At 33.1% G+C, this 15,156-nt stretch overlaps 1 protein-coding gene across 7 annotated transcripts in view; it reads left to right on the top strand.

Annotated features, from left to right (window-relative positions):
- Nachralpha4 (nicotinic acetylcholine receptor alpha4) overlaps nt 1–15,156 on the top strand; it is a 367,080-nt gene that overhangs the window by 125,172 nt on the left and 226,752 nt on the right. For 5 of the 7 annotated variants that reach the window (XM_072002506.1, XM_072002508.1, XM_072002507.1 and 2 more), the window contains one exon: nt 6,532–6,641. In XM_072002506.1, the coding sequence (XP_071858607.1) occupies nt 6,532–6,641 (110 nt within the window). Of the gene's footprint in view, nt 1–6,170; nt 6,376–6,531; nt 6,642–15,156 lie in introns of those variants that run through there. The other 2 variants (XM_072002512.1, XM_072002510.1) reach the window with 1 other exon arrangement.

Below are 15,156 nucleotides of genomic sequence, written 5' to 3'. Positions count from 1 at the left end.
TTAATCGCACCGACATAATATTTAACAAGTATACACAAAATAACTCTTGAAACAAATATTTATCTAGAGAAATACGATTCATTCAACATGTTAGATTATAACAGTTTATACATAGGTCTGTAATTAAACGAAACCCCATTGAAATTCACAAATAAATCTTTTAATTCCCACGAAAGAGAAAATATTTCTGTCTATCGTCGCTTCTTGTAATTTTCCGCCACTTCAATCGATTATTTTGTTATGTGGCATCTGAATATTCATACCTGACAGTGCTTTGTTATTCGATAATTTTGTATCTATTTTACAATTAGTTTGCTCGCAATTACGTTAAGATGTAATTATTTGTTTTGGTATGCGTTCGTGAATAATTCCCGTGGGTTGTAAATATATTGTAGAAAATTGGAACAACAAGCAGTAACTCACAGCAAGAAACATAGGAAAACACGTCTAGAATTAGTAAATATTCATGGCGCATACAGGTGAAACAAATAAATACGCGTTTGACCACGTGGATGTTTATGATCTACTGAGTTGAGTCGATGGGCTAGCCATTTCCTTGATCATCAGACTACGAAAACGAAACTTGAATTTATGTGTTTGCGGCAACATTCTGCAATCAGGTCAAAGAAACCGGGAGTGTCCTTGTTTTCGCGAGTGAAATCGATAAAACCTCTTGCACGTTCAAGCAATTAACTACGTCGCTACTTCCGCAATACATTACACGCTTTGTTTTCATTTTTAACAAAAGCATGCAGGTACTTAATGCTCGCTAACGCTGTAATACGATAATTTTCTTTCGTGTAAACGTATTTTAGTAAGTACATATGTACGCAGACAATTAGAATTTACAAAATATTAAAAAAAGAAAAATGAAAATAGATCACTTATTTACATTAAATGTTCTAAGATTTAGGATAGACATAATTGTAAAATTTAATTAATGAATTAATTTAATAGATAATGAACCTAAAAAAGGCAATTGTTGCAAATGTTCTTCGTTTAGGCGATTTTTTTTTTTTTTTTGCTTTGTCTAGGATCCTGCACTCTGGAGAGTAGTTCAGACGAAACGGATGTCGCACATTTAGCGTTAAATGTTTCTTGGATAGTTTGCCCAGATGTGAATTATTCGATACACTAGAAAATTCGATTGGAGAATTTCGATATTTATGAGTTAGGTATCCATACTGAAATATGTATATCATCGCATCGAATATCGATAGAAAATATTGATATTTGAATTGAAAAGTATAGATATTCGAGATATCGCTAAAGAATAAAATATGTGGAAAAGGCTACAACATATCTGTTACGCTTTATTTTCAAACTTATCTCAATCTAAACTTAATCGTCATTTAGAAAACAATAAGAAATAAACAAATAAGTAAATAAATATAAATAAAACATAAGCAACAGCATATATATACATATCGCAGCATATGAAATGTTGTTTTTTCAGCTAATTCAGCTAAACGTTCCAAAAAATCATACACGCGATTAAATTATATCAATATTTCAGCCATTTACATCTTTTTGTTATTTTAAAGCGTATATTTCTTTTAATACATTTATTTGTCATTCCGTTCTCCATGCAATATTAATATTATTAATTATATTAATTATTATTCAATTACGTATATTCATAAATGTCACTTACCTGTTATTAAATACAATTATTAAAAATACTACAGAGGTCTTTGAACTTAGATTGCAGAACATTTAACCTTCAGGCGTATATAATATGAAAATAACTGCAATTAGCTAAATTTGTATTTTTACATTACGTTGGAATTGCAAGGAAACGTTGCCTCTGTTATCGCATAGAAATTTTTGCAAAAGCTAAAAGACGAAACCGTATGATGTTAAGAAGAGAAAATTGAAGTGCAATCGTTAAAGGCAAATGTATGAATGCTTTCTACACGCGGTAGCGTAGTTGCTGGGCAAAGAGAATCTCTGATTGGATCTCCCACGAAGAAATTCCCAGGGAAGTTTCGTCCGCGGGCCCCTGCGGCATAATTGGCCACTAATTAATGGCCGCAGGGCAATCGAATTTCCAGCAACTTTCTCCCTTCGCGGGAACCCCGAGCACAGGAGTAAGCGATATGACTGCGTCGTTTTCCCTTCAAAGATTAAATTATGCTTCCAGAAAATGAAGCCTTGCTGGAATAATCTATTACATATTTTTTTCCTCGATATCTCATATAATTTCATATAACTATATCCGTCAATATACTCAACTTTCTAATTAGTAATCGTGCAAGGCATAGCAAATATTGGATGTCGTTTTCTTACAATGTTGACCATTCGTTCGTTTATTCGCAATCTATTTATTAGAATTATTATCGATAAGGTACTTTATAGGACAGAAATCGTTAATTTAATTTTATCCTTTCCAATTTAGTATTTGTTAAATCACGTAATATTTCATGGTACTATCTTTCCGTTTGTGTTGTAACAAATGGAAATGGGTTTGGACACTGAGTTTTCGAGTGATGGTCGACACAGACGATACGAACGAAACAATAAAACACGTTTGAATTCATTCGCGTTTAAGCTTATTTATGCTGTTGCTCGATTGCGTGAGTGGGATTGATGAAACAATTCTTTCTTCTGCTGTTTCATCGTTAATAATTATAATGTAATCTCGATAAATTGGATCGATCGAAAAATTATAAAATATAACGTGGTAAAGGAAATTGTTGAAATCGTGTAACACTTGTATAAGATTTTTGTTCTGGTTGAAGTTGCTAGTAGTCATTAGAAACTATAAACTAAAATTTTTATTAAATACTATGTTTATTGTGAAGCGTCATAAAAATAACTATAACATTATACATAACTTATTCCTACGTTAAAGAAGAATTGCCTCCATTTACTTTGCATACTATACAAATCTTTGACCAATTTCAGATATTAAAATATTCGCGTTTTCAATACAAATGGTAATTATTACACGTAGGAAAGTATCAATAGATTATATATTAAATTATATTATGTATCTTCGTTTAACATAACGTAGTTTGACGAATATGATTATTACAAATCGTTTAACTTTTTACGATGATTCCTATCAATTTTTTCTAATTACTGGTACAGTCTTTCTTGTTATTCCAATACGTCTTTTGTGCACAAATGCTCACATAATAATTTGTTATTTTTTCTCATTGATTTCTCCACTTAAACTTCCACGATAATTATTATTAGATGAAAAATATGAAAAGGAATTTGATCGAACTGTGCTTGAGAAAATTAAATAGAAAATTTGTCGTTACAGTTGATTGTAATATGGAGATTGGTCACTCTATACGCTTTGATAAAATAAATATTACGACCGCGAAGTCCTTTTTTTATTTTTCATCTAATAATAATTATCGTGGAAGTTTAAGTGGATTCGTTTGAAATTTTGAAACGGTGTCGCAAAAATCCAGACAACGAATACGACAGTTTCACTGTACGAGCATTTTATGAAGTACAAATATTTATAGCATAACATGAATTTATAACATTGATCTATAATCCGACAATTCTATAAGGTACAGTAAAGGGAAAGGAAAAGATCTCGTTTATGTGGCACGATTTTCATAAAATATGTATACGCATGTATCGTAAAATCTGCCAAGACGTAAGAATCGAGCGAAGCACCTAAAGGTGGATGCTTTCTCCTGTCCGCTTGTTACCAGGAAATACGTTCCAATTTTTACTATATACCGGTTGACTAGATCTATCTGTAGCGTTTCTAAGTTTCTCGTATCCCTGCGACTGCTTCGTCCTCCGGGGATGTTCCCTTTTTCACGCGAGATCGTGAAATCCCGCCCAATTCCCGAGAACAATTTTCTGCCTCGATATGTTCTCGTATACAAGACACGTGTGCTTTCTTTTACATGTGAACTCGATGTCTACCAGAGGCTGGGTAAACGTATGCGCGTGAACATGTTTGTCCGCATCAACGGCAGTGGAACGTAAGAAAGATTGCGTCGATAGGCAACGTGTTATCCCGATAGATCACATGGATATACGGTATCCAGTTCTTCCAGCGAGTTTCATCTGGTCGCAAACATCATGCAAATTAGATTTACTTTTACGACCAAATTACATTAGATACTTGGGTATACTTGTGATTAGATTGCGGCTATTTGCGCAAATTCATATTTTTATGAACGCAACGAGGCAAATATAGAATCTAAATAGGCTTCTATTTTATTCTTTATATATTGCAACTAACATCTCACTTGGAATATTTTGTATATTTTTGTACATTACATTATACGTTCTATGCATTTTTGCGTATTTAACACTAGAACTACCGATAGCTAACACGAAGCTATTTCTACCAAAACCAATCAAAATGACTGGTCTTTAAAAAATGCGTAATAATAGAATATTTTTATATTTACTGACTTATTACTTTTTTATAGAAGCAATTCCATGTTATGTAGTAGATTTTTGGTGTTATTAATCCATCTGGGATCCCTAAACGAGGATTGACTCATTTATAAAATTGTAGAACCAATCATTTTGGCTGGTGTGGCATTTCTAGTGTTAGCATCAAGCGATCTAGCGATCGATCCGGAATTTTCCTGATAACTGATATCATCATATTGGATGATGCGAAGAAAAATTTTCAAAACGTGGGAAGTTGTACAAAATGAGGAAACTGGTTAATTGGGGTTCGATAAACAGATTGCAGCTCCCTTTTACACTTTGACAAGCACTAGTCATTTTTACTGGTATTGGTATAAGTAGCCTTGATACAAAATTATTTCGAATTTGAATACATAAAAAACAAAATAAAATTCATTATATTGTTCTTTTAGTTATCTTTGCGAAAAGAAAATTACATGAAGTAGGAATTTTAAAATAAAATTGTAAAATCAGTCAATTTAACTGGTGTGGTAGTTCTAGTGTTAAATTCCATACAAATGCATAGATATTCGCAGCCTATTTATGATTCAAAGTATAACAAAACGTTCCTGGTAAAGTTGAATTTTTCAGAAAATCGAAAAATTCTTTTTTTTTTGCAATTATTCAACAACCAGGTTTGCGGGTTGTTAGCGAGTCAAAAAGTTTATCGTACAGTTTGATAAGTGTAGTAGTGTAGTAGATTTTGTGACGGTTCATTTTAAAATTCGAATAATTTTGTTGTCATAAGAGAGAAGGTAACTTATTCCTTGAACTGTTTTGCAAATGTTGATATTATACGCACGTGAGAACAAAAGTTTTTGAATAAAATGTAACATTTTCTTTTAGTCTCTATTCTTATTCTCCAACATATCTTACAAGGAACCGCCACTAAATCATTATCATATTATCATATTAGATTTATTTTAAAGTTGTCAGTATTTGACGTTCCATTAATCGATGTTCTACTGTTCCAGTAGACTGCTTTAAATTCAATTAATATAATTACAATTAAAATAAATAAAAATAAATACAATTTTAATTTAATTAATTTAAATAACTAAAGTGTACACTTTTAATTCTATTAATAATGGACATTTCATAGTAACAATTTCAGTATACTGTAAACATCGTTAATAATCGATATGCGATAGATTGACAATTACAGCATAACTATATAACTGATATATAATATATAACTGTAGAGAGAGGGTTTAATGATATCGAAGAAAGCGAATTACGTACATTTACTTAGCTATTTATATTATTTTGACATTTGCTCGGCAACTGACTGAAACAGATCGTCGCAATGATTCAATGTCGGGGAATGTTTAGATTATCGACGCTCAGTCCAACGCGAACATCGAAAGCTGACACAAGTCTTCGAGGAAGGTTTCCACGTTTTATCTCCTACATAACTATTACGATAAAATAATATAACAATTGAATATACAGGGTGAATTATTAGTACTCAGAAGCTGATAGATAACATGTTAATAATTTTTATTAATCGTAGTATTTAAAAACCGGATATAATAAGTACAAGACACGATAAACATAACTGCGGATATACAAAAAAATTATAGGATAAAGAGAATAATTCAAATTTTTGTGGAAGATTACACCTTTGAGTGTATTTTACCTTTATCGTCACAAATTCTATTCGTAACTGAAAATTGCGAGAAAATAACAAGACGAGAAAAGATTTAATTAGTCCATAACACGTCTTTTACTTAGCTTACATTATTTATTTTAATTCTACAAAGTAGAAATGATACGAAGTATCAAACAGTTACATAGCTCGGTGTAGCCTTCGTTGCTTTTAATTAATAAATAATAAACTTTAAAATGGTCATATTTACCGGTATGTACTAAACAAAACTACAAGTTACTTCGGACTAAATTTTATTTTACTAATATTTATTTTCCAGGTTCATGTAAACGTATTTCTTAAAGGTGGCAAAATTAATAAACGGCTGGGTACGTTGTTCGAAAATAATTTTTTATCGCGATGTTTAATTTAAATTCTTAAAACTATCGAACGTTATCCAAAACACGTTGTTTTCTTCTAAATCTAATGTGTTTTTTAAAGAGAAACAATAATATGGTTATATTTTTTCTGTTGGCTGTTTCAAGTCATGGTACGACTACAAACTGCGATGGGAGCCGAAGGAGTACGGTGGTGTTCACATGTTACATGTGCCATCCGACCACATATGGCGGCCCGACATAGTCCTCTACAACAAGTGAGTCTGTCTGCTGTTTCTTTGTTCCATATTCTAATTACATCTTCTATAGTTTCACATTACATACTCTATACATATAGTAGTGGCACAGCATGCTGCCGAGAGATTGAAATCGATTGGGTGTTCATTTCTTCGACAAATCAACGCGTCATTTGCACTTTGATCGAAATCCCGAAATTTCCTGGCAAAACGAAGCACCGAGACCAGACAAGATCGAAAGAAGATCTTTTGTTATTGTAAAACGTCTACTATTTCCAGCCTCGTAAAGAACGAACAGGAAGAAGATGAGAGTTTCTAATTATTCGACCTGAAATCATCTTTTAATTAATATTTACCTAACATTTGTTCGCAATGTAACGAGATACGAAATGAATTTAACTCGGTGGAAATTTCTCATCTCGCAAAGGACGAACATCAAACTCAAGGGATCAAAAGTTTCTGCAAAAAGATATTAACCGGCTAATACAGTGTACACTGTACACGTTCGTGCACACGTCAGATTATGACAAATTAACGAAAGGAGAAATGAGCGTCCACTCGACTTAACAAGAGAGGTACCATCGTCGTGCATATTGCATTTCAAAGTAGTACAGTCTATTTGATGTCGGAGTGCATCTCATATCGCGACGTTGTTCCGAAAGTTACGGAAAAATGTGAGGTATCGTCGACTCGAAGATTTTCAAATTTAACCTCGAACTTTCCAGCGTGAACGACGAATGAGATTCATCAACGATTCTCATCCTATTTCGGCGTTACTGTTACGTATACCCTATCCGATGTTTGCCAGAGTTGCTGGTGTTCGTTTACTTAGAACCGAGAGAAAGAAATATTACGATGTGCAAAATAAAAAAATACCTTTGACCGAATCGAATCTCGTTGATATCCGTATTATTCGTGTTTACTGGCAGTGCATCGATAACGAAATTGCGGCATTAATACGCTTGATCGTATAACATTCGATACTATTCTTTAAGTTATTTAGTCATGATTGATTCATAGAAACTAGAAATACAAAAATTTAATGCCTTTTCGGTATTCCAAAGATCTTCCGGAAATGTCCGTGATTCGATTTGCCTGAAAGTAGATTCTTCGTAGACGAAAACAGTGTTTAGGAGAAGGACTTTTGGCGATTCGAAAATTAAGTCATTTTTTTCATTTTTCTAAACATGACATCCTTTTATTTCCATTTCGTTCTTTTCTTATGTTTTGTATACCATTTTTCACACTCGATTGTTGTTTTGTGATCAGGAAATCTTTTGGTAGGAAAAAATGAATCTATTCGATTCATGATATTGGTTTTTAGGGACAATCGTGTGGCTGTTGCATTTGCACTTTGCGCCAACTTTTCGCAGACATTGCAGTCTTCTTCTTCAGGGCAGCCCTGAAGCTGAAGGTTTCCCACTGTCTTCATTTATATGCGCGATGTTCCAGTCGGCTGATCAAACTGATGACTGAACTCGCAAGTATAATTGGAGACAACGGGACCTGAAACTTTGGGTTTAGGTTTGCCCTGAAGAAGTAGATTGCAATATCTACGAAACGTTGACGCGAGATTCAAGCGCAACAGCTAAACGATTGTTCCCGAAAAAACAGTATCGCAACGTCTCACCATAGTGAAAGTTTGAAATCTCAAATTTTGGAAATAGTTGCCAAACAATTTTTAGATTTGTACTTAGTATTTGTTATGGACCAATCAACTCTGAAAATATCATTCATTTGTGACTTACAGTTATTAAAAAAATTGATCGCACGCACTCAGATTTCAAACGAAATTATCTTCACAGGGAACGCACTACTAAAAATATGAATACTCAAGTTATCTATCGAAACACTTATTGTACCATTTGTATCCGGAAATTGAAATGAAAAATGTAAACAGGTCCAGAACCTAAGCAAACTAAATAGCTACCACTTTTGAACAACACTTCTTCGCTTGTATCGATAATACGTTAATAAACAAGAGGCGGTTTGGCCTACGTTCAATTTTTTGAGTCAATGTATATCAGAAACATATCGCAACATCGTACATCGAAAAGCATAGGAAAAATGAAGAAACGTTAAGAAAGTGTCTCAACCTTCGAGTTGCCTAAAATCCTCTCTTTTTATCTAAAAGGAACCCATTTTCGAAGCTTCGCGTAAATCAAAACACGGACGAATTCACTTTCGAATGAAGAGCCTGAACACCGAGGCAGCAAAAATGAATAAATAAATAGCAGACAAATTAGATGAAATTAATTTATTGTGACGCGACTCTCGGGACGCACGCGCTATTCGAATTAACCGATGACAGAGCATATCTGTCAGACGCGTGAATCCATAAAGTTCTCATAGATATAGCGCTGTAGGGAAGGAACTGATTATCAGTGCAATATTGAAATACCCATATATATATATATATATATATATATATATATATATATATATATATATATATAGATCATTATTTTCCCATTATCGGGACATTTATGTAACTCGAAAACGCCGCTATTATGCAGCTATCATCACTACCAGACACTGACCCGATAATACGGATATCGTAGATTCGCGCAATTCGTTCACGCCACTGGCCTGAATCCGTCTACTCTGTGAACGGATGTCTCTCGGCGAACACCAAAACGATCAGGAAAGAAAGAAAAACGAGGAACGATAAATAAATTCAAACGGAAGGTGAATTAAGCCAGCACTGGTTCAGCAGTTTCGCAATTTTCTTGCGTCCTAGTCCAGCACATATTTGCGTAACTTTTGCCCTGTTCGCTGATAAACGAGCCAGAGCTCAAACGAGCTTGTTTCACTCCTTTTCCCTCGGTTTTTGGCTCGTGTTCGACACTCACGGCGAGCTCTCGATGTAGTTACCGGATAGATTATTATTCATATCGCATGAAACATGGGCGCTGCGGCGAATGTTCGTGTAAATGGTTCTTGACAAACGGGCCGAGGTCACGAGAGAAACGTTTCCGCTCGTTCGACGCCGCGGTCACTTCCGACGCTACCGCGGATCTCCTTTGATTATACGCCGCAACGTTTACGGTCTCCTCGAAATTCAAACGACTGCACATCTGCGGCTAATCACTGATTTTTTTAAGCTGCGTCTGGATTCGCCGATCGTTGAGATTAACGCGACACGAGACGTTAACATTTATCGTGGTTTCGAAACCCGCGCCGAACGATCGATGTCGTAAAATATATGTCGAAGAAACAGTCACTTTTTGCGCGTCTATTTCTTATTCGTAGCGAGTACCGATTCGATCGAAATTACCACGATTAAACGCAACGGGCGTGTCGTAACTAATTTCAGTTTTGAATTCCATGTTGTTTTGCGTTATATCAAGTGTTGGTTTAATAAGGTGGGTATATGAAATTAAAATATCTAAGATAATAACTGAGCAGGTGTTTGGTATTTTGGTATTTTAAACGAAGTTGGACCGTGTGGAAAATTAACGAATATGAAATGGGCCCTTATTTCGATCTGTTAATGAAGAAACGTTTTGAGAAACAGGAGCACATTCAATATTTCTGTGTTATTCTGTGTATTAATAAAAAGTTTGTATATTTATGATTAGGAATATGTGAAGCAAAAATTATGAATATGAAGCTTGCTTTTCATTTTACGATAAATTATTTTAAAACGAAATAATGTATTATTTAAACTGAATTCAATTTTAGACACATTTATTTATCATTCAGTATCAAACATACTTACTTTACTTACTATATGCTGAATTGCAAACGTACTTTGTAGTTTTGTTATCATCGATATTTAACTACTATGTTATAAGAATATGAAGCAGTTATATGTATATTACAATGTTTTAGTTATAACGTATTATTGAAGTTACTGAGAAATATTACATTTTTATAATATTTCTGTAATGAATTTTTCATCGTTTATTAGTAGAATTATATACCAGGCATGTTCTTGTGAAAGAATTTATTTCTAAGGAAGTTTATTTTATAATAAGCATTTGTTTAAAAAAAATGAAATTAACTCGTTCTTTTTACAACAGCAAAATTACGTACTTAAATGATCGCGGTTGAGAATATATAAGAGATTCTATCAGTATTACAGTTTCATCTATTTCCAATACTCTTTGCAATGTCAAATGTTGTGAACATTTTCCAACTTTGGTCATTAATGTATTTTTGTGGATTTATTAAGCATTCAATTTATTGTAGTACGTATCAAGAGTAATGACTTATTATTGGACGAAATATTGATTACAATACGAATATTAATTAATGCAGCTGTACAAATAATTCTATCTGGATAATCAACTAATTTAATTAACATTTCTCTGCATATTTACATTTATTACTGTAGGTATCTGAATATAATAAACAGACATGTATTCAGGTCAATAATATATTTATTCTTTCTGTTAAATAACTCCTAATAGATTCTTGCAATTTGTGCTACAGGATATTTGCCAAGTTGTTTCAGCTGTTGAGGATATCGCGTGGTTGACAATCTCAATTGATTTAGCACTAGAATATATTTATATTTGATCTTGCGTCAAAAGGGTCTGAGTTGCTCTTTTTGCCGTCTTTTAACTACACTGTCAATGTTCAGTGTGTTGGCTAGCGCCTTTGGGTTGTTTATGGCTCTTGACTTATATGTGCCGGATATTCGCTGAATTCTCTCCTTTATGGCGAAGATTTGAACATCTTCGCGTAGTTCTTTATTTTGTACATACCAAAGTACGTCTATTGTTGTGTGAAGTACGATTGATCGCAAGGTTTCCACTTTGGCGATATGACTTTCTACCGCTGTGCCCATAATTGTTGGACACCATACGTTCACATTGGTTTCATTATGCCTTTACAGATTAGTAGCCTGTTTTCTGTGTGTTGTTCCTGTATACTTAGTTTGGAACGGCGGTTGGTTAACCAGTACATGCCTTTCCCTTTAATCCTCACTCGTATTTTTTAATATGTAAGATTTTATAATATATAATTCTTTTTGTTTTATAATATATTCTAGTGTTACATTATATTTATTATATTAATGCATTATTAATATATAGAAGATTTTATAATATATAATTCTTTTTGTTTTATAATATATTTTAGTTACATTATATTTATTATATTAATGTATTATTAATATATAGAAGATATTTTATAATATTTCATAACATATTTTTATAGTATAGAAATATCATTTAATTGTACAGTTCAAACTGCACTATGAGTACTTTTGTCTATCGCTGTATTCTGTGGCGGGCTGTGCTTCCCTCCTTAAATTCCTTCCTCTGGCAGCAGATTCCCTTTACTAACTTGATTTCTCGCGGTTCCATTAGTCTCTCGCTTATTCCACCTTTTGCTCTGGACGACCTCCTCCTTATTTCCAACTTGCAGTTGTTTCGTCTCTGTTCCACTCACTTCTGCTCGAGTCGCTCTCGTTGCGTTCGTCCTTCTCTTCTCGTCTCTTTTTTTTCGCCGTGACGTTCGTCGCCTACAAAGGCAGAGATTTATTGCGTCGCTGTGAAACGAGATTCATCGATTGATACCGGGTGAAAAAATGAATGGGAAACGCAAAAAGTGAAATCGTTAACTAGAACACCTGATAAATATCTAGACTTATTGGCCTGTAGAGGGTCGACGTGGTTAAAATCAAAGCGGCTTAAAAAGACAGCTAAGCCTTTCAAAAACGTGGAAATGGCGGAATAAAAAAGTATCGCAGAGGCATTGGAAATATCTCTTTTGCCTTTTGATTATATCTTTTTTAATCCAATATATAGTATTCTAGATTATTAGATTACTTTAGTTACGAATATATATATATATATATATATATATATATATATAGGATGTTTGAATGTTAAAATGGAATTACATATCGATTGTTAAATTTATTAAAAATATCCTATATCTTGAAAAATTATCTGAGAAAAAGACAAATTAAGAATTTGTTTTCTATAATTCAATTTAATTCCTACCGCAAATAGTAGCTTCAATAAAATTTGTACCTGTACAGCGTGTATTTCGTGTGCGTAATTAATTAGCATTAAACTTTTAAGATTACTGCATAACGAAAGGTTTTTCAGTTTAAACTAACGAAGCTGCTTTTTCCAATAAACTTTTAGGAAAAGAATACATGTTTTATATATTTATACTTAATATATTTATTTAATACATATTTTTAATGGTTATAAGATAGCATAGTTTTTGATGACGTTCGTCTTATCGTTATCCCTTTACATGAAAGAAGAAACTGATAGAGATGAACTATAGAGAAAAGATGAATGACAAAATATTACTGTGATTTATCATTTACTGTGGCTGTCATTTTGTACCATGAATGATCAAGTATAAGTATAGTATTCGTCATAATATGTCATAGCTTAAAATAATATATCAACATAATATACAGCTATTAAAATGATTAGGTAGCTGCTTAATTAACCAATTTTTCAGATCTTATGGTTTTAAATAAGATACAAAATCAGATATAAAGAAACCGTTAGAAATATTCGTCATCCCTTATCTTCATCGATGAAATACTGCAAAAACAGCTACAAAATTTTATTGTATTTTTCAAGAAATTAAATATCACGCGAAAAATATTTTTAATTCTGTGTCGTTGGGTTACTATGTTAAAGTAATCATATCATGTACATGAAAGATAAATTAAATAAACTAGCATACCTCGTGAATGGTCATTTAATCATAACCATCGTTATTCGTGTCAATTAAAAAATCCCATTGTCGAAAGAGGGACGTTTCTTCTTTAGTCATTAATGAAAATTGATCATCGACCAATGTACAGATTAATATTTGAAACTCACAATATTTTGAAATAACGGACACTGTGATTACATCACAGGAAAAAATAATCGGATTTTCCGAAAAAAAAAATTGTACCGTTGGAAACGAAACAAATATGTATATTGTACATTGCAAAACGTTTATTTACAAGTCACCCATTGCATAAAAATAACGTACTTATCAGTATATTTGACCTGCAAAGGAATATCACCAAGCACAAATCGTCGATTTTAGCGAAACTTACGTACGACATAGTTCTGGAAAAAATATCTGACACGTATTTTTCTAGAAGCTGACATTCCTATTGAGGGGGTGAAAATAGCTCCCAAAGTTAGGGGTTGGAAACATACTTCACAGAATATGTCGGAAATTATGAGGTTCAGAATAATAGTTGAAGCGTAAAAATGCTGGTTCTTAAACGAGGAATTTAGCTACGTAAATGACATTTAAAGAGGATCATCTATTTAAAAAATATAATAAAAATTAGTGTATTTTTATCGATCTCTGTTGTAAAGTGTTGATCCAGTTTCGTGAAAATTTACATCTACAATATAAATTTCAAACAATCCAAAAAAATATAGATAAATTACAATCTCTATTTTCAGTATTACAACAAAAATTACTCTTCTTGTTATTGTCATTCGTTTTATATAGACGAAATCGTATGAATGAAATAAATAAAAACTATAAAATTTCTAACAATTTGTCATCTTCTACATGATTATGACACACCATGTTACATCATTTGTTCCTTCGTCAAGATCGCCACGAACGAAGAACACAATTTAAGCGATTCGCTTAGCGAGCGAGCAACATCCGTTTCTTGACACAATAAAATAAATAAAGCAGCAGCGTAATTGCTGTTATATGGAAAATGCAAGTTCTCATTTCCGAAAATCACGGAGCTGCGAAGTTCAAAGGCGCGACTCCGCTTTAATTAAAGCGTAAAGACAGTGGAGAATCGCGTTTGTTCACGATGGATGCGCAACTATGTAAAACACATTCTGCACGAAACCTGTAGCACTTACGAACGGTGGCATAAACGACTCGACCAATCTGTCCTAACAGGTCGCCTCCTCGAAATCGATGTTCCGTTAAATGGAATAGCAGCTCGAGGAGCATTCGTAAAGGTTGCTCGTATATGCATGGCTGATACGGTGAAGTGTATCAGAAAACATCGGTGCCTATCAGTGCTATACCAAACGTGTGGCAAGCCAAACCGCCGTGTATTAACGTAATTTAATTCGCTGGCGTAACGCGAGTTATGCACATCACTGCGTACATATTGATACCATTCGTATATTGTATATTTTTGAATATATTTTAATTTGCATAATGTATAAATTCATGTATAAAGGTAACAAATTATAATTTGTATAATCCAGAATCGTTCGTTGTGCATTGAGATTGTAAATTTGAAATTCATCGAGCGAATACACGCGCATGCAGTAAGAGACAAAGATATTCATATGGTTGGTTTATTGCGGAAATAAAGAAAAAGATATATCATGTTCTGTAATATGTTACATTAGATATGTTTAAATATAATGTATCGCTGTAAGTATACACTGGCTCACGAAAGTATTTGAACACTTATCATGGAAAACCTTATGTTCATATTGTGTTTGGTATATAAAACATTTTGAAAATTGCTTAGCACTGTGATGAGACACGACCATCGTTAAATTCGAAACAAATCTGGAAGTTTATACAGAACTTACAAGATATTCACTGTAAATATATATTTAGT

Source organism: Bombus fervidus, chromosome 4 (genome assembly GCF_041682495.2).
Source record: "Bombus fervidus isolate BK054 chromosome 4, iyBomFerv1, whole genome shotgun sequence".
NCBI classification, from domain to species: domain Eukaryota; kingdom Metazoa; phylum Arthropoda; class Insecta; order Hymenoptera; family Apidae; genus Bombus; species Bombus fervidus.
The sequence above is the reverse complement of the archived record's forward strand: the minus strand, read 5'-3'. Positions and strand labels throughout refer to the sequence as shown.